Below are 26387 nucleotides of genomic sequence, written 5' to 3' on the forward strand. Positions count from 1 at the left end.
TTTAAGGCTGTGGTTGCAGAAATTTTTTAAAAAAAGGTTTATAAAAAACACTCACAAAAAAACTCTCGAGGTTTTCGTCTTGGATACTACGAGTTTTCGGACACAGTGTATAAATACATTATCTTAAAAAATAATTGCAAGATACTTTTTTTCTTCTGAGAATCCCTTTTCGTTATTAATATTCACTACAAAAAATATTTCTGAAGGTTATAAAGGTATCTCAGCACGTTGAAGCACCCGACCAGTTGTAAGGCGGGCCGCTCCCTGCCCAGCCGCCCAGCCGCCCATTCGCCTGGCTGCCCGGCCGCCCCTGGCGTCGGCGATCTTCGGCCGGTTGACAAACAAGTTCTAGCTAAATGACCCGCAGCAAAACATAAAACCACTCCACAGTCTCGCGTCCTCTGCAGTGCCTAGTGGATGCCGGAGTTGCCGTTACCGTGTCGGCCCGTCCTTGTCGTTGCTCAAATAAACCACTAGAACATTGTTCGAAAGAGGAACAAAACAAATGCCAATAAACCTTCCGGAAATTCTGCGGCTTGCCGATATAACCAACCGCACGATTTCTCCGAGAACTCAGTTCTAAACATCCTGATTTTATTATAAAACACGTTCCCAAACTAACTTCGTCAGTTAGTTAATGTATTGTGTTCGCGGACAGTTGAAGTTATAAGTTAAAGCAGACCAAGTGAAATAAAATGAATTATTTTTTGCTGTCTTTTGTTGGTAAGTAGCACTTTATTATGAACAAGTTGTTTCATCAAATAATTATGGCACGTCAACATCCAAGGTTGTTTTTTTTTTCAAGAAACTAAATGTATAAAATGAGGGAAAATCCCATATTTTTGATTTTGTATATTTTATTTGAATGCTAACGATAATTATTTTATAAGATGATGGCTTCAGTAATTTAAATACCTGTTTTTAACGGCACGTACTTAAATACCTCCGTAAAAGAGAAGCTGATTAAGAAGCAATTTATAACAAATTACTAACGTTTGTATTTTGATACTTCTATTTAAAGCCAAAGTTTTCAGATCTCTAGAATGACAACAAATGATATTGAAGTAATCATTTTAATAACATACTTGTTTACTTTTGATGACCTTTCTCGTCGTTTACGTAGCCAATTAATGTAAGTAATGTCATATATTGATTATGTGTTTGTTTTTCGTCAAATTCACACTTTTAAACTCAAACACTGTTTCGAGGTCAGGACTTGTTTTAGTATCGGCAACGACCGAGGAAAAAAACATCTTCTTTAAAATATTTTTTTACATTTTTTAAATTATCTCCAGTAAGTAGTGGATCTCTTCGTATTTATAAACTCTTCGGCTGATAAATGCTCGCCTGTAACCTTTATTATCGTTAATTTAACCTTTTTCTTATATTCAGAGGTGGATTGGTAGAAACAAAATTTTTTCCTCTTTCATGGCTATAAATGTATTGTTTTGTAAATTTTTGTTTTATATAATCTTTTGTTTTGTAAATTTTTTTTAATTCATATTCCTTTCTCACAAATCTAAATTATGCTGTCTCAGTTAAGGTCACAAGGAGGAAATCCATAATTGGTTTTATTTTACTATATAATACTTATGTACAAACTGATTAAATGTAAACTGTCGATTTCCCAAAAATGAATAAATAAAAAAAATATATATAAAAAATTGTACCCTAACACCCCATCGATGGGAGGTTTTTGAGTTTAATTGTTCCAATTGCGTGTTTGGATAAATATTTCTACATTAAAATGTCAAAATAAATAGGAATACGTTAACGTAACATTAACCGTACATTTTGGAAGTTCTAATACGGAGATGCACCAAAACTCTTGATTCTATTACTCTTAATTCTGTTGTCTGTGTCTCTTGTGTAACTCTGGTTCAATGAACTAAAATTTGCTTAGAATTTAAGTGTCATTTTTAAAATTGGAACTGATTGTGGGAAGAATTCTGACAAGCGATAAAGATAAACTTATTACATAATATTTTAAAAAAGTTTTTTTTTTTTAATTTGAAATTTTCCAAATTGAAACTGATTTTTCAAGAATTCAGACTATCCTGTGATGATATATAAAAAGGTTTTTAGAATCACTAGTAGGTATTGTAGTCAGATATGTAATATTATGTAGGTAGGTATATTGTCTGGGCATAGTGCCACAATAGTGGGTAATTATAAATTATTCTAATGCGAAAACAAAACGAACTTAACCTGTATTATATAATAATAATAATAGTAACCCGTTAGTGTGAAATCTATCATAAATTTAATTTAGTTTTACACAATTTCTTATAAGAGGTAAAATCAAAAGGAATAAATCTATAATTGGTTTTGTTTTAGTTATACAATATTATATGTATTACGCATGTAAAAAAATTGAAATATTTCTGTTGATTTCCCGAAGATCAATATATAATTCAAACAGTCAATATAAAAAAAAAACTTAAATACAGCGCTTCATTTTCGTTTTTTTTTGTTAGAAATTCAAAAAATCAAGGTTTACGATATTTGGAAATCTCATAATACCACCAAAGTAAGCGGAAAATGTTGCTTGCGTTGTGACGAGGAATTGAACACACTACGCCTGGGTGCGACCCAAACGCGATGCCAACTCAGCCACTGACCGGTCATAATATTCATTATAAATACACGTTTTTAACGCGGTTTATATTAGATGTAAGACTACAGAAATATTTTGAAATTTTCTACCACAAAACGAGTGGCGCGATATTTCACACATTTGTTCCCAGTACATTTACTATACTAATCGATTACGATTAGCCTAAAATTAAAAAAAAATAATAATTAGAGGTTGAACCCGTAACCTTCCACTACTAAGAACTGAGCTGTCGCATCATACACCAGACTTACCGTATTTCTGCACTATCTATTTATATTCTGAGATTATGTCTCGGTTGCACAGAAAACCGTTTTATATGTTTGTGGGTTTCTAATACATATGATTTAATTAGGTATAAAAAACTTGTTTCAATAACTTGACATCATCATAGCAGCTATGTTTCAAATAGTGCTAATAAAAAGCTGTCCGTAAATAAAATACATTTAAATAAATGTTTCCTGGCATCTTTATCATGAACAACATTTTTCGTATTTTTGACATCCTTCTATAATATTCCACTTTTTGAAGTGAACAATGGTACAATGGGTGTATCACAGAAATTCATTTGAAAATTTTTTATCATTTGCCAATTAGCGCCATTTAGTTTTTGTTGACATTTGAAAGAACTTGTGAATTGAACATCAATTCTAGATTCGTTTCAGCTTTTGTACAAATTTTGATCAGCAGAAAAGCACAATTGTCATGTTGCTATGCATTTTAGTTGATCACAATTTGATAGAAAGCTGAAGCTGACCTAGAATCGGCAAATAAAAGAGACCATTCAAATGTACAATTGAATTTTTCTGAAACACCTCAACCTAAGTAAACTAATACATTTAGTTCTGTATTTAAACATATTTTTATCAGTAAGTAAACCAATACGAACTGTAATTAAACGGTCACTAGTTCAATTCTGAGCATATTTGTTAATCTATACAAAAATAACATTAATTACCACGAAAAGAATATAATGACAATATTATTAATGTACCTATCTAATGGCCTGAATTTGTAGTGAGATAGCATGGTTCCAGAAAACCCGAGATAATAATAATGATAAAATAAATTAACATGTCTTTGAAAATGAATGTGGTAAAAATAACAATGATGAATCTAGGTCCCTGCCTTACTTTGTCTATACCTTACCAGGGAATTGACATGATTACCATTCAACAGAAACTTTGATGATTCTTTAAAAGAAGGATGAAAAAAGTAAAGAACAAACCCAACAATGTTGTTCCGGTCAAGTAACGATCAATTTTGAGATACAAAGTAAGTTTTTTTTAGAAGTTAGACAGAATATACTACGAGTATAATATAATATAAAAGTTGCTTTAATGTATGTCTTCAACATGTAAATGACAATAATTCCTATAATTGGTTAATAAATTATTATCTATCTTAGTTCTAGTCGATAAAGCTCAGTTGAAAGATTTGGTGGCTTCCTGGTGTCCTTGGTGATAGATTTTAAAATATTTATAGATACAGATTTAAAAAAATATATGTTTTTTTCACTTTGAACGATTACGCTTCCAATCCTGCCGGTCTACCGTTCTCTCCATTCAGTTCCTTATGATTTCAGGTCTCAGTTTAGGTCTCCCAACACTTTTGCATGCTGTAGGGTCTGCAGGATCAGGATATAAAAATCTATTTGGTGGTCGACTTCCCCTAATCCTTGCTACGTGTCCTGCCCGTTGGCGCTTTCCCAGTTTATGATTCTTGTAAATCACCTACTATCTAAATACGCACACACAAGAAGCAGAGTTCTAAGGCATTGACCAACTCAGGTCAGTTTTGAACTCCGGTAGCTTCAAACCAGACAAGGAAAACCCTGCAAACCAGTAATTCCGGTTTGGGGCCTGAAAGATGCGATATTCAATATGCAAATATCCCAGGTTTATAAACTGCTGAAATTATAACAAAATAACGTCTTTGAAACATTTAATTTTTGTGCTAAACATACAGGATAAGATGTTGTAACAAATTAAATTTAAAAATCATCCGCATTAGAAACACACACAAAAAAAAGATATTTGCCGGGAGCGGCATACAAACCACAAACAAATTCCGAGTACCTTTTAAGTTTTCCACTAAACCTAACCTACACAAGTGGTTAAAATTTTGCCTAGTTACGGTAACCAGGCAGCGGTGGTTTGCGGTTCAAATCGCAGCTGAATTAATTTCTTCTTTTCGTAAATATTTCAGTATTGTGTATACAATATTGATGACTGAGCATGATATGATTTTTAATTTGGTTCCATATTTAAAATATATGTAAGTTCCGTACTCCGAAGTAACACAAGCATTAACTTATATCAATTATACAAATCTGTTCTGCAAAAACAGTCAGCAAAACATACACTATTGAATATATAAAAGAAAACTTAAAATTAAAATGGAGTTCTACAAAACTTGATAACAATAAAAAAGTTGTAATTAAAAGTCACAACTTTATCGGTTTTATTAACTGGGATAACCCAGGCGAGCGTCTTTGGTGTGACTCAATCATATTAAATTTACCTTCCACTGGAGGTTATTAATATTGAAGTGTTTGTCTATTAATATATACTATAAAGTGGATAAATGTCGGCAATAATGATTTGTTTACGTGTTGCATAAGAATTCCAAGGGCAAGCATATAATCCGGGCTGCCACTTGTTCACTGAATTCATATACCTAATCATAAATATCTACAACATCCAGAGTTGTTAGTAGTTAGTACTCCAAGTATCGCCCTGGTAAAATACCACCTTTCTGAATCGACTCGCTACGTCATTGTTTGGTGTCCAGATTTGAATAGCTAGGCACTTTCCAACCTCCCTCTCCCGCATCTACTTCCTCTCCTCACTTCCTTAAACCTCACGAATTACCTCAAATGGAGAATTTAACCCAACCTAACCTAACCTAACCAAACCTAACCTAACCAAACCTAAACTAATCTATACTAACCTAAGCTATCCTAACCTATCCTAACCGTACCTAACTTAACCTATCATAACCTAACCTAACCTATAATAACCTAACTTTATTTTTTTTCTTTATTCCCTAATCCCTAATCCCTACATCCCTAAATACCTTCATCTTTATTAGAGTTCGGCCAAAATAGTAGGTACCTAATTTGCATAAAGTAAATGGTAATAACGTCTCTTCTAGCTACTCGTATGGTATCAAGAATACCAAAATAAGAAAATCTCATCAACAGAAATTATTTTGGCTGTCATCCTTTACAACGAAAGCCAATTTTCATTTTACGTAAGTAAAAATTAAACTCTTCCCGAATGCTGACAGTTTACTTTTATATTAAGGCGATGCCATACGCAGTAATGCAAAATCATGTGTTTTTGGTTTGAAAATTTGGTCGCCTAAAAATGTTTCAGATACTTTAATTAAATACTTCTAGTAGAATACCTCTTGGCCTTTGAAATAATCGAGTATTTTTTAGATAAATCTTTTTATAAACCCAGAGTATAAGGCCTATGAAAACTGCTTTAAAGTTCAAAATCTCCTACTTCCAAACCCATTTTCGGTTATGATTTTATTGTATAATGTGGTAAATTAAGTTATTTATAAAATGATCGAAAAAAAAATTAAATATTTATGCTTGAACATCCACAAAATAAAATAAAAGGCACTTTTTGGCCATGTTTTTTTCATGCATAAATCAAAACAGGCGGATGGTGTTAAGCGGGAATGTAAACCTTATCGCCATCTACGTAAGGGTTGTTATTGATAGCGGCTCAATTTAAAATATTACACGACATAGTGCATCGCCTTAATGAAGGTAAATTAAAAGGTTTTATTTAAAAAATAGTATTATTGGTCAGCGATCCCGAATAATTATTACCAATTCATTTTAGTGACTTTAATTTTGTGAATAAACCTATGTACGTGTTTCTAGTGGTAAGATTACTATATAAATATTTCTGGGTTTACCAGCTATGTGTCATCAAATACTATTGATAAAAGTAATCGACATTTTATCAATAAATATAACCAATTAAAGAGAATCATTGCAACAGAGGAAAGCATCAAAATGATTCATTTTCCACATATCACTTCGGTGAGTAGATACTGCAATACAGTGGTACCCATTACCCATACTTAGACGCGTTTATGAAAATCCAACAACCGATTTGTCAATAATCTTTGTTCACCAAATAACTTGTTCATTGTTGAAGAATGTGCACAGAGACCCATTAAACGTTTGGTAATTAATGTTATCGTTTTTAGGTTATAAAACAAACCATTTTAATAAAGTACAGGGTTTTCCAATAAGAGGTGTTATTTTGATATTCAATCGTAAAAGATCAATGGTTTCGTTGCTTGTATGGCACGTAGCGCCGTCTTGTTGAAAGTAAACGTTGTCCAGATCAATACCATCCTATTCCGGCCATAAAAAATCATTAATCATCTCTCGATAGCGCAATCCATTCATCATAACTGTTGCTCCAGCCTCATTTTCGAAAAAGTAAGTTCCAATGACTCCGCCGGACCATAAACCGCACCAAACAGTCACAAGTTGAGGATAGAGAGGCTTTTCAACAATAAGTCTTGGGTTTTCCGAGCCCCAGATGCGACAATTTTGCTTGTTGACGAAGCCACCGAGGTGGAAATGGGCCTCATCACTCAATTTTTATTAATAGCGTAGTTTTTACTTGTCAAATTTCAAAAAATGACAGCTTCAAAAGTAACATCTACCAAAATAGCGAGCTATTCAAAATAACACCTCTTATTGAAAAACCCTGTAGTATCGGGTAGGACATGTTTCAGAATGAGTTTATATGAGTAACTCAAATACTAACACGTGGCGTTGAGGTGTCTCACCTCAAAAGAGGCGAGGTGTGATGTGTGAAGTTTGAGGTGTTGAGTGACTACATTCAAGGATCTATTTAATACAACAATTTACTAATTACACTTAAATTATTACATCGGTAATAATAATAATAAAATGGCATTTATATAGCGCAGTTTAGTGTCATTTCACTTCAAGTGCGCTTAACTACTCGTATAACAAACTTAAAAAATGGTAAATCAGTATAAGTGGTTCTTAAAATTATTCCTTCAGTGTGCCTTACCCAATACAGATCTAATATTATAACACTAAATACACTGTTTATACAAAGTGATGACAAAACTTAGAATAACAATAACAGCAGGACAGGACAAAACAAGAATATTAAAACTAAAACATAATATAAAACAGGAGGCAGTTTGTGCTCAGAAATGAGAATTTTCTGTGCAGACACTTTAAAAAGGTACAATAAGGAGACAACCGAAACCAAACCATTACCGGAAGTTTTAGTACATGGCTTATTATGAAATATTGAAAAGAAGTTAACATTTATGACTGGTATGATTTTTTAAATAATTTTGTTTTTAAAGCCCGTTTAAATTCAGCCCACGGAAGAAAGTGAATTCTTGAAAATAGTTTGGAAATATCAACTAAATTTCTACCGACAAAATATAACACACTTCCCTTGAACACTTTAATTTTAAAATTATGATAATCTCTATTCAGATGTTGAGTCGAATGAGTAATTATATGAAATCCCCTCAAGGGAAAAAAATGATAAATACTGACATGGTTCTGTTATTTAACATGTTATGGGTATGACCAGGTATTCACAGTATTAAATTCAACTTAACTCAGATGTCAAGATATTTTTTCTCTATTTTAAATAAGTCATGTTTCATCATATTATATTATAATCGATTTTAATATTAGCGCGCTCCCTTTATTAAACGTATTTACATATCTCCATTTCAAACCATCTTCAGTAATCTGCTTCTTATTTTTGAAATCTAGCTTCTTATTGTAGAATTCAGGTTTATTAAAAAAACATCTAAAAATACAAACTCGTTCAAATATGCTGACCAAAATATAGATGTTTTCTGGACTGCATCGGGCTACATACGTCAGTCAGAAAACATTAAAATATTATAATCATATCACGATCAATCATTTAGCCATCACTGAAATAATATTTTGGAATTGTAAAGCAAAAAAAATAAGTCAAATACAAAATGAAGATTGAAATTTGAAGATGATTGAACAGTGTTATCTCCGCCAACATTGAAACATGTTCTGAGAGTGACACACTCGCGATGCCGCCACATATCACTAATACATATTGGCATAGCAGCTACCGATGTAATATTGAAACAATTTACAACTTTTTAAAAATGATTCAATGTATGGTTATATTATATTTTATAATCAGAACTAGCAATGACTTTATCGTCAGTAAGCTGCTTTTAAAAATACAATGTGGTCCCCACATGATCTTATTAATATAAAAAAAATATTGAACGCATGCAGCGCAAATTTTTACGATTTATTAAATAATTACACACCCCAATTCAACACATAAACTATAAATTCTTACTAAATATTCTCAAAATACAAACGCTAGAAAATAGAAGAAAAATTACTGACTTCTCTTTTGTTTAAAATTATTCACTCCACTAGACTACATTCGATCTTCACTCGATTCGATTCGCACTTCATCGATTTCGACATCGACTACTAGGCAAAATATATTATTTTGCAACAATAATTCCGGAACTGACTACCACATACATTCACCTATTTCACGCTATCATACACTTGGAAACCAATTCACCTCAAATATCGACACATTTAATATAATTTTGCTCGTATTCAAGAAAAACATGAACTATATTTTTACATTGGGTGGGATTTGGCCTCTTCCACAAATGCTCTTCCCCGGCTCTTGTCCATCGCTTTTCTCCTCCAGTCCTCAGGCCTCCCCATTCTGTTCCAATCCTCTTCCACGCGGTCAGTTCACCTCTTCTTCTGACTTTTTACTCGGTCAACCACTGGGACAAGATTTTCGGGGTCCTGTCATCTGGCATTCTTTTTGCATATCCGCAGCTTTTCGCATTCTTTGAGACCGTCAGAATCTTACAGTGGTTTCTTCATGTTCAATTAGATTTTCTAGTTCATGGTTCATTTTAGTTCTGTATGATGCTTTTCCAAGTATTTTTTAAATAATTTAATGAGTAATACCTCAAACTTTACTCATTAAGTTATTACTATTTAATAATTGAAGACAATATTAGCGATCCTCAAAGGAAAATTTGAAACTGAATTGCGACCGAATCTTTTTCTGATTTTCTGTTGCAAATTTTCGTTTGAGAATCGCTAATATTGTGTTCAATGATTACATTTTATTTTGTATTTCGTTTCCTCGTTTTGGTTTCTAAAATAATAATAATATTATGATGATTTGAAAAACGCCGAATTTGTGAAAATTTAATGAAGAGCTTGAATGTTTGTGTTTTTTACTATCGCTACTTGTATTTTATTTTTATTGTTACTTGTCTTTCTTGTCTGTTTACTTTCAAAAAGTTGCGGTGAAGCGCAGACAACTGAACACGTGGTCAGTGAATGCCCGCTAAATTCATTCCCCTGCGGGATTGGTGAGCTCTACAGTGCGACTCCCTAGATTGTCTCTAGTCCTCTCTGACCCCGAGATGAAAGATGAAGAAGAAGAAGAATAGTTCTTCTTGACAAATCTTGGGAATATGCACGTCATTTTATATGTGGAAAAAAATTCATTTGGGCCGAAAATAGTAATTCATGAGAATTGTGTTCTCGATATAATGATAAAATCAATGCCACTAGTTCTAATTCTCTTCCAACGAAATAACAAAATTAATCACTTTTTTAATAACGTAATTTATGATAAAATCTTTTGGGTTTTTACCGGAGCTGTTAGCCCCAAAGGTCTTCGATTCTCGTTTAACAGTAATAAATTATTGATTTGCTTGTCGATAACAAGAATTATAATGACCGTCATAGGATTTTATACTAAAAAAATTATGTTTTAGATTATCTCACGTGGTCAAGCATATTACTGAGAATTGTTGAAGTATTGTGAGCTTTGAAGAATTTTATCTAAGAAATCTATTGTTAGGTATGTAATATTTAAACATTTCTCTTCAAAAAGTTGTAAAATGTAAACGAAAATTTGATTGTACATACAGGTTCTGAACCAGAGATCAATAGACTCAGATCCGTGGATCTTGACGCATTTCCACGGAGGTAGTAAGACTTGGCAATTCTTCTTCTTTCGAATGGTGGGGGTCAGAGGGGAACATCTAGTTCTGTGGACCCTTCTAGAGCCTCAGGCGTCGCCCAGTGGACCTCATCAATCCCGCCGGGGAATGAATTTAGCGGGAATTCATTGACCACATGTTTGGAGTTCTGCACCGCACCGTATTAACACACCGCCGACTCTTAGGCCCCACCCATGTTTCAACTGGGCACACGATGGGAGGTCCTTATTGATGGCGGAGAGTGCGGTTGTGCACGAGATGGGCATTTCCCACGTCTTAGTAATTGAAATAACATCTCACATTTAATCAGCATTTCATAACCAAACAGAACAATTCAATGTAATTTTTGTCTAATCAAAATTGTTGGAACCTACCTCTAATAAGTTGCGAATAAGCTTTTCGGAGAATACTCTCTGACGAATTTAACAATCATACATGACGTTAAAAATTCTATAACACTTAAAAATATGACGAAGATATATCTACCGTACGTAGAGCATAAAAAACCAGTTACACGTTTTTCTGCATCCAGTTCATAAGAATTATTTAATATAAAGGCGAGCAATAATACTTTGACCAATGGAGTCCCCGAAACGCAGATTCTGCTAGACATGATTTTAATACGTGACCCGTTTTCACGATTCTTACCGGCGTATAATGACGATCATTTTGGTAGAAACACTATTCTTCAAAGTTGAAGGTCAATTCATTCTTCTTACATCATGTATTCCTTGGTTTCTTCATTTAAATTTGTAGTTTGACGTAATGATGATATAAATTGAAAAATGCTAACGCTGAACAGTCAACACAATTTAATAAATAATCGAATAAAGTTTCGATTTTTGTATTACTAGGTAACATTTATTTTTATTTTACTTTGCAGATAAAATTCCCAGTACCACACGTCCAATTAGATGTAATCACACTTTCTTTGTGATTTATTTTTAGGGTATTATGCCATGTTGCTCTACCTTCTTCTTTAGCCAACATTTAGGACAGCATTACAGTTTCCATCATCGTCCGCGCATCTGCCCTGATATTTCAAGTACGAAAATACTTGAAAATTATTGTGGTTACAGGAATGAGCAAAATCAATGGTTTTGCATTCCATGGTCGTTTTAGAAAAAACAAATGTCAGTGAAAACCTTGCCCAGCCGAGGTGACGAATTGTCCATATTATTTTAATATGTATTGGTTCCACATAATAAGCTTTCACACTCTCTATATATTGACCCAAATGGTCATTAGGTGTACATGGCTACAACTATTCTTACCGTCTTTTCAACGCTTTTTTTAATGCTTGTGCTCAAAACACGTGTACGGGGCAAAACTTTTAATGTTATTCAATATTTTTTTTAGCACTGAAACAGCTTTTTTGCTGCCTGCAAAAAGTGGTTGGTAATCTATAAGATCTTAATAAGTATATACTTAGGTTTATTATGTCAAAAATAAATTAAACTGTGGAATGAATGGATGATTAAAGATAAATGTGTTCGTTACTCAAGATTTTCAGTATGTAGACAATCTGAAGTGACAAGCTCAAGAACGGGGGCTTCTTCGAAGTAATTTAGTTAGTTAGCCTCTCAGAAACTGGACATACGCTACTTTTACAATCGGTACATTTGTCTAGAGCTCTTAGCCACTACAATAATTTACATCGAAACTAAAGTTAAGACGTACAACAACACAACACAAGAAACAACAATAAATTACAGATACCCAAAATACACTCAAAATATGGACTAAAATCTTTTGACGCAGCTTACTGGCTAGGGCGCGGGCGTATGGACTAGTTCATAACTGCTGTGAAATTTTAAAATGTCTTTTCATTGATAGAGACTGACTTAAATGAGTGATCGCAAATCGTAATTGGATGGACTGAGATTTATGTCGTATGTTAACTGCTGTAAATTTTATTATGTTTTTTTTGTTATTTGTTTTTGGGGTGTTATGCCGTGTTGCGCTAACTCCTTCTTTGGCCAACGTGATCCGTGGTCCGATCATTGCAAGTCATTGACAACGAGTCTATCTGCTGAGTTTCAGGTCGAATGGATATCGGAAACTGGGTTAATTTCCACTTGAAAGATTCCATTTTAATTAATTAATTTATTTATTCATTCAATAAAACAAAATCTAAATTCAAATATATATATTAAAAAATAACTCCCGTATGTGCCGTAACGGGTAGCCCGCTTGAAGATTAACTATTTCAGGAGGGATTGCTATATTTAGAATAGAGACGTCGGCGTCGTTCGGGTATGATGTATTTATTTACCTTTATCAGTATTTCAATGAAGTAGGTAGGTACTCCGAAGAGCTTGCGTGGTTAATGCCTTCGGCATGGCAAAAAAACGAAGCAACTGCAAAAGGCGGACTGGTCTTGCGCCCAGGAATGCTTTGCTTATTTTGTGTTTTTTCCAATTACAACATCTCTTCAAGACCAAGGGTCACTCTTTTCTTTGAAACAAAACAACCCCAAGAGGCCCAATGCTGGCGCGATTGGAGCAGGCCGCTCCGGTCGTCGAGTTGTCAAGGCGCTGATAATACCTAACACCTAACAGTCCTAACACATCACCCTTGAGATTATTTTCCACAAAAACGGCGCTACACAAAAACAAAAATCAGCTAAACATTATTGATTATAGTGATCACATACCTAGACGTCTACTGGTTTTTACAATGGGTGAATTTTGCTCGCGCCGGGCACCGTTCGGCTCATGACTGGCCATGCCAAAATGATATTTATGAAACCGAATGAATTAAACATAAATAACGATTGATTTTTAATTAGTTGGGAAGTACGTTATCTTTATGATATATGTTGTCTTTTCCTGTTTACTTTACCATCAGAACAAACTTCAGCAAAATATTGTAAGAACTATTTTTCTTGATAATAGAAGCACACATCATTCCGATAAGTTAATCACCGATCGTGTTAATGTAAAAATATAACGGTAGGGTTTACTCACGTATACAATTTCAAGAAATGTACATTATTAAAAATGAAAACGTTCATTACGCAAGAGTTCAAAATAAAATAAAAATAATGCAGTTGTTTGTGATTTTAAAATGGACATTTCAATATTATGTTTAAAGCATTCGTACTTTAGAGGTCGAACAGTTTGTGTATGCAATTTTATGGTGAAGCGAAAAATATAAACAGGAATTATTGCTGAAATTTAAACTGGTTTTGTAACTCTACATAATCTGACGAGTAGGTACAAACCATACCACGCGCCTGAACTTTAAAACCATCAATATCAATGCTACAAACTTTATCCATCGAGGGTTAAAGCCCCGCATTCCCAATTTCTATCTTTGTTTCTGAGAAACAAGTTTCTCTTCACCTTTTTGAGTTTTTAAGCTCCAAAAAATATGTGTTATTTTTCAAGATAATATCTATACATTTGTTATGCCGAAAAGTTAATTATATGAAATTCCCTCGATAGAAAAAAAATGTAAAGTAAGCTCCGAAAATTATTGAAAACACGTTTTGTTCTTGTTGGGAAGTGAATTAGCTAAGAGCTTTACAGATGCACTCATAGAGGGCAGTGCAAAGAGCTTGCTTGGAAGTCCGCAAGATGGCAGCTAGTAGTCAGTAGTCGCCAGGGCCAGTTAGGCTGCTTCCAGACAAACTTGGTGTTTTCAGATATCATTTAGCCAGCTCCTAGTTAGTTCGACTATCGAGTCACCATTGTAATACGCGAAGTATATAATAAATGCCTGATTTAACACAAATAACTTATTCTTCATAATCTCCTTCCACGACGAGTTGGAGAACTGTTTGTGAGAACACAACAGTTCTGTTATACCCATGAAAAAATTCACAGTGTATCTTTAAATGCAACTAAAGCATTTGTGGAGAGATTTTTGCTCTATTTCAAACGAGTCGTGCTTTATTAAATATTTTCGCTGAATTATTATCAGTTTTTAACATTTTTATTTACATATTTCCCTTTCAAACCATCTTTGAACGCTAACTACGGTGCCTTAACGCCGGTTAGTAGCCGAGTTGACAAATATGTCAGGTTGCCACTGAAGCGTCGTGAGTTCAATTTCTCTACTAGCTAGTCATCCAACATTGCACAAGCAACAATATCAGCTTATAATAATTATGTTAGTAGAAGATTTTCAAATATTGTCAGGTAATGTCTAAATATATTAGTACATAGTTATATACATGGTGTCCGGAAACTAGTGATATAAGCGGAAATTGATGAATCTACATCTCTCACTACCCAAAATAAAGCCACCCATATAAACGAACAAACCACGTAAAACTTTTGTGAAATTTTGTAATTCTTTCAAAGATTTGTAATACACCGCCAAAAATTCGAAATGCAGTTCTGTCTTCAGTCGATTTAATTAAACTCTGGTTTAATCACGTAAATATTATCATAAATGTATGTTAAAAGTTCATAATTAATTAACTGTACCTACCATTGTATACCTTGAGACGTAGTGGTTCTCAACATTTGGATGGATACATCGACTGAAAATTGAAGGATATCCATTTATTTAGAATCTATCGCTAACCGAATTTAATAGGTGGATTTTTCGTACTTTGTAGATTTGACTATGGAATTTTGTTGGTTTATTTTTGTAAATGAATGATTATTTAAATCTCAAAAATTTTCTATTGTGTGGAAGCCACGTGATATAGTCACACAGAATCATAAAATGTAATATAATAATTTGTTTAAAACCACTTTATTTTTGTATTATTGAGTCGTTAGAATGCAAAACCTGCTCTGGAAATTTCTCCAGGTTTTCGATACATTCACAAAAAGTAAATTGAAGATAAATATAACATTCTCCAGACAATAAAGTTCGGATGTTGAGTACTACGATTATATATATTTCTGAGATATGGATTTTATTTTCCGCCAAATGAAATCATTAAATAAACAACATAATCACTTACGTTTTCAACTACGAGTATCTAAAAAAATCAAGTCACGGATTAGGTTCAACATGAACCTTGCAACAATGAATAACATGATATTTAGTGTGATTTGACATTTTCAGGAACAAGAGTATTATAGTGATTTATTTTTGTCCTCCTTTAGCCAACGTTTCGGATAGCATTACAGTGTCAATCATCAGGACAGATGTGAAATCACTTTAGTCAGTTTAATAACACATCTACCATGACGATGGACACTGTAATGCTGTCCGAAAAGTGGGCTTAATATGGAGTGGCGCAACACGGCATAATACTCGAACTGTGATGTTTAGTAGTTTAATCTGTCGAGAGTCATTGATTTAGCACGCAAGAATACTTGTGAAGTATTTGTAAATAATGTTATAATAATTGTTATAGTGTTAGGAGCCTATTCCAAGTACTCAGATAGAGGTGTATATATTGTTTATATGCGTGAGGATGCGTCATATGGGTGTATGTATACATGTGCTGTTATATGTATATAGGTATGTCTGCTGCTATATACACACGTGTGCTTGCATGCACACATATTAAAATTATATATATAATTATGTACATTTTTACAATCTAATGCTAATTTACTTCTTTCTCCTTTCTAATTTCTATCTTCTACTTTTTATTACAATTTTTCCAAAATTTTAGCTTCATCTATAGTTACTAATTTCATTTGTTTACACTAGATTTCATATTTCATACAAATTAATTACACTCAATTGGTCACCATGAAACAGGCAGCCGCCTAGTATGGTGATTCATTATATCTACTTTATGTAAATTTCATAATAATGTAACATGTATTAAATAAAAAATAAAAAAAAGTTAAATTTAATTAATAATCTGTAACAGATCCGAGTAGACTTTTGCAATACAAGTGTGGTGATCCTGCGCAGATCCCGGTTCGCAAAGCAGTCAGACGGGTTATTCATTATCGTCGCTGCGGTCAAGTACAAAGATGCCCCCCACCCACTCTCTCCAACTAAACATAAGCGCTTCGCTCAGCTGTGCGACACCAACAATCATCATTCTGCGAGTGCCAAGACATGGCACTTAGTGTAGTGATGTGATGTCTAGGGGAATTTCCCTACATCTAGAAGAGAAAAATATTTTTTAGGGAAAAAGTTAAAAACAAAAAAAATCTAGGGAAATTCTTAATTTGTCGACGAAATTAGGGATAATTCTGCGGAATCGCATCAGAGGACATGAAATCTAAAAAATATTGTGGTGAATCCAGTATTGAACGAGCAATACCCCACACGAATTCATACTGAAATCTGAGGAAATTTCGATGTGAAATTTAGGGAAATAATAATTTTGGGCATACCATCACTGGCTTTGTGCCAAGCGACGGTCAATAGTCAATATGCACAGGATGTTCATACACTTACTAACTGCTGCACGAGAATAATCGCCTACCGCTGAGAGCTCCATTATAATACAACAATGAATAAAAATTAATGAACTAACCACTAAGTGTTAAATGAAAAAGAGGGAGATGTTATCACTGGTACCACGACAAAACAGAACATTGAGGAAAAATGAAGAAAAAGAACAAACAAATTTAACCTAACCTGACTTGCATCTTCAGAACAATGTTTAATCAGTAACCGGATAACAAAATGACAATTCAAAACACCTTTAAAAAGTACATACATTAGGTTTGGTAAGCGGATAAATTATCACAATGATAATTCATTATATCTTTAAAAAGTTATATAAAGTCATGGAAAGTGATGAAACAAAAACTTTATTTACTGGGTTATGTAGGTTAGGTTAAAAAAAAATTTTTTTTCATCGTCTCTAATAACTTTATATCACTTTTTAAAAGTGTGTTGAATTGTAACTGTGTTGAGATATCATGGAACCATTAGGTTTATATGTTAGTTTTTCATCACTTTTAATGACTCTTATATCACTTTTTAAAGGTGTGTTCAATTGTAACAGTGTTGAGTTATCATGGAACTGTGTTATCCGGTTTCCTTTAATGCAGCCTACAAGAAGGACATCTAACGAAAAGGATTTTGCCCATCTTTGTCACGTACGCACTACGTATGATACATCATTACGTACACGTACGTAGACCGATATGATAAGTTACCTCTTTACAAATATAACCTGTTCTTAGTATTTATTTCCAATTTTGCAACTGAATGTAATTTAGCTATTTCAATTGAAAAGCCAATTTTTTTTGTTAAATGAATAATTTTTTTTTGTCTTTTTTGTGGTACGACTATTTTTTGCTTGCGTGTTAATATGAGTTTGTACGATATAATTTGGAATTTGTGGATCCGATTTTGTAGCATCGATAAGTGATATATTTATAGCTGTTATTTTTTGATAAATGGTAGAACACTGTTTCATACATACATTGCGTTATGAAATGAATTTGTTTAAGAATCAATGAAAATTTTGCTGAACTTTACAGTTTAACACAATAATAATATATAAGTGAATGTATTATGACATACCCTTGGTCAGCAACAAGCTATACATAATGTTTTTGTAGCAAAATAATGTTAAACTTTGGGTCATCATAATTAGGTATTTAAAAAGTAGGTACCTACACGGAGAAAAATGATCCCGTTAAAAATGTGATACCATGCCATTTTCCTATTAAATTATAAATCATTCAGAATATATGGAAAACCAGGGTTCTTTTCCTAATAAATATGATGACGGAATTCGACAATATCAGTACGTCAATATCAATATTTGTATGGACACGTGTTCCGCCGTTTTCATAAAACATTCACTTTTCACTGATACTTCATTGGGAACTCTGTCAATTCAATTGTTGAAGGCCTGCAGTCCCGTTTTTATTAGAAAAATGAAAAATTTTAAAGATTTAAAAAAATGAACGGTATTTTATATCAGTAATTTTCCTCCGTGTACCATTAACATAAATTCATCTAATCTATATACACCGTTATTTGAATACATTGCAAAAGATAAACGGGTAATACAGAACAAAGTTAAAATAGAACACGACACGATAATATGCTAAACTAGGTTAGATAAATTTTTTATTTATTTTTTCTCAACTTTTCTTAGTTGAACTTTGTTCGTTTTAGTAATGAAATATTAGGTAGATTAAACAATCTGAACACGTTGTAAAATAGGTTTGTATGTACATCGGTACGTTGTTTGTCACTTGGGTGTCAAATTGGTACATTGTCACATCAAAGCACAACACACAATGAATGGTCACGTGTTGTACCTAATGTTGTAGTTTTGTAACTATGTTCTTGCATGGATGGACTCGTTGACAAAACAATGACCTGGATATTATAATGTCACACTATGTCATGACAAATAGATTCATTTAATGTATCAACATAATTATATGGAAATTTGTCACATACGACTTTTTGGTTATCACGAAAATATCTTACCTACACGGATAAAAGTATTTTAAAAAATATTTTGCAATGTTTTACTGAGAACACAATTTGTAATTTTGGTAAATATTTACCTACGACTACCGTTTGAGAATATATTCCGTACGAGACACTATATTGACATACCGAGTTCTCGCATACTTCGCGTTTGTTATTACGTAGTGTAGGGCACTGCCAACATAACAATTAAAAACACAATCGGATAGTTGTTAAAATTTATATGGCAAAACGGTTTTTTATATCATAGACAATAAAAAACATTTTTTTTAAATGATGTGTTAATTTATTTATACATAAAAATTATTGTAAATAAAAAATTATTTATTAAAATTAACGTATTAAGGAAAGGTTTTTTTGGTAAAGGTTACGAATTCCGCTTCACGGTAAATATGGAATGATTAATTTGAATTAATACTTGAATTTAGTTATATTATTAACTAAATGTTGGGGAACCTTTAATAACGCCTGCTCGCGTCCCCTTTAGAGTTATATCCCAGTTTTCAAGTAGTTTGTGGGCTACACTAGGTTTGTATAGACTGGTTTGTGATTTAATTCTAATACCTATTTTCCATGTTATTTCCTGTTACAAAAAATGCCCCTTTAATAACGCCTGCTCGCGTCCTCTTTAGAGTTATATCCCAGTTTTCAAGTAGTTTGTGGGCTACGCTAGGTTTGTATAGACTGGTTTGTGATTTAATTCTACCTAATCCAACCTAACCTAACCTAACCTATCCTATAATAATCCAACCTAACCTATCCTATAATAACCCAACCTAATCCAACCTAACCTAACCTAACCTATCCTATAATAATCCAACCTAAACTATCCTATAATAACCCAACCTAATCTAACCTAACCTAACCTATCCTAATCTAACCTATAATAATCCAACCTAACCTAACCTAATCTATCCTAATCTAACATATAATAATCCAACCTAACCTATCCTAATCTAACATATAATAATCCAACATAACCTAATCTAACCTGTAATAACCTATAATAACCCAACCTTACCTAAAATGAAAACATTTTATTTAAAAAAAAATCGTAGTAAACCTTTAAATATTAAGAAACTAAATTCATCTGATGTTTGGTATCAAAGTTGATCGCCTAACAATTAACGGGTGCGTGTCTAGCAATCTCGAAAAATGGTCTATTATGCCGATTATGCCTTTCATGTTTCCTACACTGCCACTACACAAACAAACGCGAAGTATGCGAGAACTCGGTATGTCAAAATAGTGTCTCGTACGGAATATTTTCTCAAACGGTAGTCGTAGGTAAATAATTACCGTAATTTTTTATTATTTAAGTATAAATAAAGGTTGAAAAAATAATTACCAGAATACCGCACAGAAGTCTCAATTGCTCCCAACATTGGAGAGGCATTTAATTTTGGGTATGTTGTGAGACTGAAGGGAAGATGAAGGTTGAGAAGTAGCTAACTATTCAGATCAGGTCACGTTTCAATATTTAGATTCTGAATGGAACTTCCACTAGGGCGATACTGATTTTATGAGCAAACTCATATATTTTTCAATTCACGTCATTCGATCGAAAAATATGACATCATGGGATGTTATCGTTCTAATTTAGAAAATGAAAGAGAAAAAAGAATTGTAATAAGTACCTACTTTACAGCTTGTCTGAATTTTTCAAACATGTAAATTCAATTTTGAAAATGACACAAATGTTTAAAGTTAATTTGAGTTCATTGAACCAGATTTCACGCAGGACTAACTAAAGCGCAGATCGTAGATAATCCAACAGATTTTATTATCTGCAATCTGCGATGAGATATCAAAAAACGGGTTTTGAAAATTCCCGAGAAGTCATGTTGTTAACTAGTGCTAAATAAAATGGAGTATAAACGCTTCAACGAGAATACTAGTTGTTTTCACTATCCATAAATAAATATATTGCAATAATTAAATTTTATTCGGAACTAAAGACATCAATAAATTCTGTCTTATAATCATTATTTCCATATTTTTAGTCATCTTGGAAGGTAAAAGGAAAAATATGATAACTTTTAGAATTTTATTTGTTTATGGTTGTCCCTCTCTAAGCAAATATCATATCTTCTATCAAGTCTTATTTAAAGTTGCCTCCCCTCCATTAGACATCTCATCTCTTCTATGTCTTAATTCAACTTCAATCTTCCATAGACTTTTGAAATTTGCCAATATAAACAAATTTAAAATATAAATTCACCTTCCCTCTCTCTCCATAATTGGAAATGTTGACCTAGAACACCCTTGGTGAAGAAGGGTAAAAGCTAGAAACATAAGAAAAAAAACTTTAAGAAATATTACCTTGAAACGTTTGTTGCCTTGTATGGTGCGATGTTATTATAAAACCAAGCAACGCAAGTAATTTTAATCCGGACCGTCAATTATTGTCATATGAAATGTTATGAATCGGAACTACGTAAAATAAACATCACATCACGTGGAAGTTACAATGAATGAAGTAAGTAGTATGAAATGTACCTAGTTACGAATAGGGCAGGTCCTAAGTGGGAACCTTGCGGCTTTTTGTGCTTGATATTAATAAGAATAATTATCCATATAAAATCGAAGTTGTTATATAAAGATTTACGAATTCCACAATTTCTTCTTCTATCATCATTATAAGCCAAAGATGTTACTTATGCAGTATAGTTGTGGAGGATATAGCTAGCCGACGAAAAGAACTCACGACGCCTGGGTGGAAACCTGACGGATTAGTTAACTCAGCCACTAACCAGTAGGTAAAATAAGCTTTACCGTTCTTAGATTTCAACACTATTTAAAAAAAATCTTGTTTCCATTTATTATCTTTATCAATTGAAAATATTTGAAATCATTAAAATAGTTTGAATGATTTTTTGTATTTCTTGGGCATTAGTTTTATGATTGCTAATTAATGACACGGATGTGTAGAAACCGGTAGCAAAGTAAACAAAATTTAAGTAAAAAATGCACATTAGAAAATAAAACTCAATAAAATAAATATAGTTATATGTTAATAGAATAACCCAAAAATTAAAGACAATACAAGTTATGCAAATTGATTAACAGAACCCTGCTTTATAAATACTTAGTTAAGAAGATAATTGTGTTTGGATCATTTATACATCACCGTTTTCGTAAAAAATCACCTCAAGGGGGTTTTACAACTTAATTTATATAAAATGAAACCTATCCCTTATCACGACTCAAAACTATTAACTTCTTACGATGAATATTTATTACAGGTGACTTACAATTAAGACTTATAACTAGTGACTAATACATATTTAAGACCTAGGGGTATTAATACACAATACTTCTGCATAATATTTTATTTCTTGGTGAGAGCAAATGCGATGAGTGACAAAACTTATTGTAGGATGAGAGGAACTTACAATACATAAGTAAGTGGAATTTTATAGGTACTATTTTACATTGGTATTTTGATATCAAAATTAATACGAAACAGTAAAATAGAAAAATAATCAAAATTATAAGTTTCACATACAAAACAGTACAAAAATAAATGAAGTTAAGTAGAACAGACAAGAAGAAACAAGAAAGGAAACAGACAGAAATAATACACATAAGCACAAATCCAACGTAGGAATTTAGAATGTTAACCCTCCCCGCTCCTTCTACCTCTTCTTTCTAGACCTAATTTTAATTATAACTTTAGTATACTTGTGCTCCTGATGAAGTGAACTTGGTTCATGAAACATGTTGAGATTTTGTATCGAAATAAAGTGATGTAAACAATGTTATTTGTGTTTTAATAAAAAAATTTAGAATGTGCTTACCCGCTAATACTTTGGTAAAAATAGATTCTGCTCGATTACAAATACAGGGGATAGGAAAGAGAGAGAGAAAGAAACAAGAAAAAATTCAACACGACAAGAATTACGTATTTTCGTTTTATATGTTTAAAAAAAAATCTTTTAAAGCCTTACTTTGAATTTTTGTGTACGCTGGCTGTTTTTATACATATCTGGAAGAGAGTTATAGAGTGTGTAGGCATATGACTTACAACTATGGCTTAAAACTAGAGACTTACAACTAACATCATTCAATGTCATAATGCACAATGTCAGCTTATTGCTTAAAACAGAATACGGCACACAAAATTAATTGCTGGTGATCTACATAAACTTTAATAACTTGAACGAAATAACCTATGGTATTAAACAACCGAAATAAATTTTGAATGAAATACTAATTTTGTTGTTGAGTAATTTGTATTATTAATGCCGTATATTATTTATAATTACATAAATAATAAACACAATAACTTTGTATTATGTAATTTTGTTTAACCGGCGAGAAACATTATTATCACTTATCACTGTTAAAAATATGTGGTATCCAAATTCGATGACTATAAACGACTAAAATAGCATATTAATTACATATTGCAATTAAAATATGACGTCTAAGCGTTCATTAATTTGCATAGAATATGGTTTGTTTTATCTTCAAAATATTTACATTAGTTTTAATAGTCGTTGAATTTGTTGTTGAATTCAATCTTATTAGGTTATAATCGAGGCATGGGTTTTTCAGATATTTTAAAATACTCACTATTTTCATCATGACCTTGTGACTTAAAAATGCGTTATCATAGTGTGACACGGTGCTGATTCCATTCTTCCTTTCATAACCATTGACCGGTCGGTGGCTGAGTTGACTTCGCGTTTTGGTCCCACCCAGCCGTCGTGTGTTCAATTCCCCCATCACAACATAAGCAACATTTTCATGCTTATTGTGGTGGTAGTAGAGATTTTCAAATATTGTCAGGTTATTCGTAACCTTGGGGTATTTATCTTTACTTAAAAAATATAAATATATATTATTTCTGTTGAACATTTACCTATTCAAATATAATATTCATTGTATTAACTTCATGTCAGTTTGGTTAGGTATTTTGGCATTAAATCGAAATTTAAGTTTAGTATGAAAAACCAACCGTTTACTAAAGAACCACCCAATTCTTTAAGGAAAATAACGTCAGTGTGCTTACTATTACATCAGAGCGCCAGTACACGTAAAACAAATACCTAAATGAGACTAATCTGTCGAGGTCGAAGAGTTGGTGGTTTAATCAGGTATTTTTGTGCAATCGACAGTGTACTATCAATAGATTATCGGAGGGCTGTGAGGAGTGTGCCAAGTGCCCATCTTTTAAAAGGCCATCTTAATTCTAGCTTCGATGAAGCAACGGATAAGACCTGAAGATATGAGCGAAACTTTGTTTCTTTCTCTTCTAAAATATCATTGGGAATCAGCGATCAGTTTACTAATAACGCAATTTTCTTATTACAGTCCTGGCAGTATGTGGAAGCCTTGCCCATGCTCAAAACGAGGAGGACATAGACTCCGTCATCAACCAGGTCTACAACAAATGCGGAAAGGACTCTTCCTTGGATTCGCAACATGACAAATTTGACTGGGATCTATTCGGGGTGAGTTTTTGGCCTGATTACATAAAACGTACATACGTGAGATATTATTCTAAATGTTATCAAATAAAAACTAATTCATTGTCTTCCTGCTTTTCTGTGCAAGGTTAGAGATCCAAGCGTATATTCGATTCTTGTGACGGCTGTGGCAACTAATTTCACATGCGATCCAGTGTTCCGTGTTTTGATAAATTCTTTCAACTTCACGACTATTGTTATTTGTAAAATTTTTGTTACCGTGGATTTTTTAGACAATAATATTAATAAGATCTCGTTTGACATCGGCTTGCCATTAAAGCGTCACGTCTCTGTCGTCTGCTACTGCTTGAATGTCTCCCCATTTTCATCGCGCAGCATCATTTACGTATTTAATGAACGTTTTTTTTGAAGGATGGACATGATAAGTAGGATGCATAAGCAAATGAGGGTTGCCCTTATTTATCTAGCTCTAATATGGATAGGGTTTTTTGTGTCCCAATTTGACTTGCCTATGATACGCGATTATTTAAAAGATTTGAACTAATATTTCACACACTTGAACAAAATAAAAACCACTCTGATTTAAACTGCCTCACTCAAAGGAAAATATGTTATTCTAAAATGTTCATATTTTAATTGCAGAAATTCAACCAAGGCAAGGTGAACACGCTGGTGTCACCTATCAGCTTGAAGCTGGTGCTAGCAATGCTGTACATTGGCTCCGAGGCCAGGACCCGGGACCAGATCATGCAGGTTATGGACTTCAAGTCCAACGACACCCTGCTGCAAAGGAAGTTCAAGAGCATCAGGAAATGCTTAAAGGTAATAATATATTATTTTAGTGATAAACTTATATTTACAATACTAGGTTATTTATGCAGAGAACAAAGGATAGAAATTTGTGATTATAAAATTATTACTTGTATATACCTATTACCCTTTCACCACTTTGAAAACCTCTCTGTCGTGTATTAAAGCATAAATTGTCGTGAATGCATCTTATGTATATGTTTAAGTTTTTATTATTATTTTTGTTATGTTTACCTAACTAATGAACCTACTCCTTTTACCTTATTCTTGTTCGCATGCATTGTTTGTAAAAACCCGACGGGCGTTCAATAAACGTATACTTACATAAATATTTACTATCATTGTGCTACATCTCAACCAAGGAATGAGATTTGGTCTCCTTCCAAATGCCCTCCACTGACTTTGGTCAATCCTTTTCCCCGCAGTAAGATCACCCCCTTCTTGGTCTGTCTCTGGGTTGTATCCGCAGTTATTTAAAAAAAACTTCTTTTTTTAAAAATAAATTCGTGCAGTGTTGTTTACTACAATATACTTTTCCGTTTTCTAAACCACCCTTGTTTCCTTGTAAAATAATACAAACAAATCTCGCACAGCGAAACGTCATTACATTACTAAGTAGTATTGCTCCCAATGAACTTCTCATTGAATTAATGTATCGATGCTGGAAAACCCGTTACAAATTCTTTACTGGAATGTGAGATCAATGGGAACTCCAATTGCGTTTAATGGAAATTGTAGAATATTGTCAGGATTCACAATCTTTCAATATTTCAAACTATATCCATAATATTATCATTTATTTTTACCAAATTTCCACTGTTCGCTTCCCCAAGTAGGTAATGTAATATTTCTTATTGTTTGATCATTAGAATGCTGGAAAAAAAATCAGAAGAGTTGAGAATTTTTGTGAAAATGCAGCTTTCTTGATCAAAAATCTTGTCTGAGTCACCTAACCTTACCCTAACCTAACCCAACCTTACCCTCATACTAGGAAGACTATTTACGCAATTATTGTGACATTATTGTATATTAAAATATACCCACCGAACAATACATAGTAAATCTAATAATATTATAACGCATTACCTCGTAATCTAAAACTTCCG

General features: G+C 32.9%; 1 protein-coding gene across 3 annotated transcripts in view; it reads left to right on the top strand.

Annotated features, from left to right (window-relative positions):
• Positions 1–384: 384 nt before the first annotated feature.
• LOC149417404 (serine protease inhibitor 27A-like) overlaps positions 385–26387 on the top strand; it is a 52095-nt gene continuing 26092 nt past the window's right edge. For 2 of the 3 annotated variants that reach the window (XM_089640290.1, XM_089640289.1), the window contains exons 1-3: positions 386–723; positions 24356–24495; positions 25114–25293. In XM_089640290.1, the coding sequence (XP_089496416.1) occupies positions 696–723; positions 24356–24495; positions 25114–25293 (348 nt within the window). In that variant the 5' untranslated portion in view covers positions 386–695. Of the gene's footprint in view, positions 724–24355; positions 24496–25113; positions 25294–26387 lie in introns of all 3 variants that reach the window. The other variant, XM_089640291.1, reaches the window with a different exon arrangement.

This window comes from Hesperophylax consimilis, chromosome 15 (genome assembly GCF_061612785.1).
Source record: "Hesperophylax consimilis isolate HC1 chromosome 15, BYU_Hcon_1.0, whole genome shotgun sequence".
Lineage (NCBI taxonomy): Eukaryota > Metazoa > Arthropoda > Insecta > Trichoptera > Limnephilidae > Hesperophylax > Hesperophylax consimilis.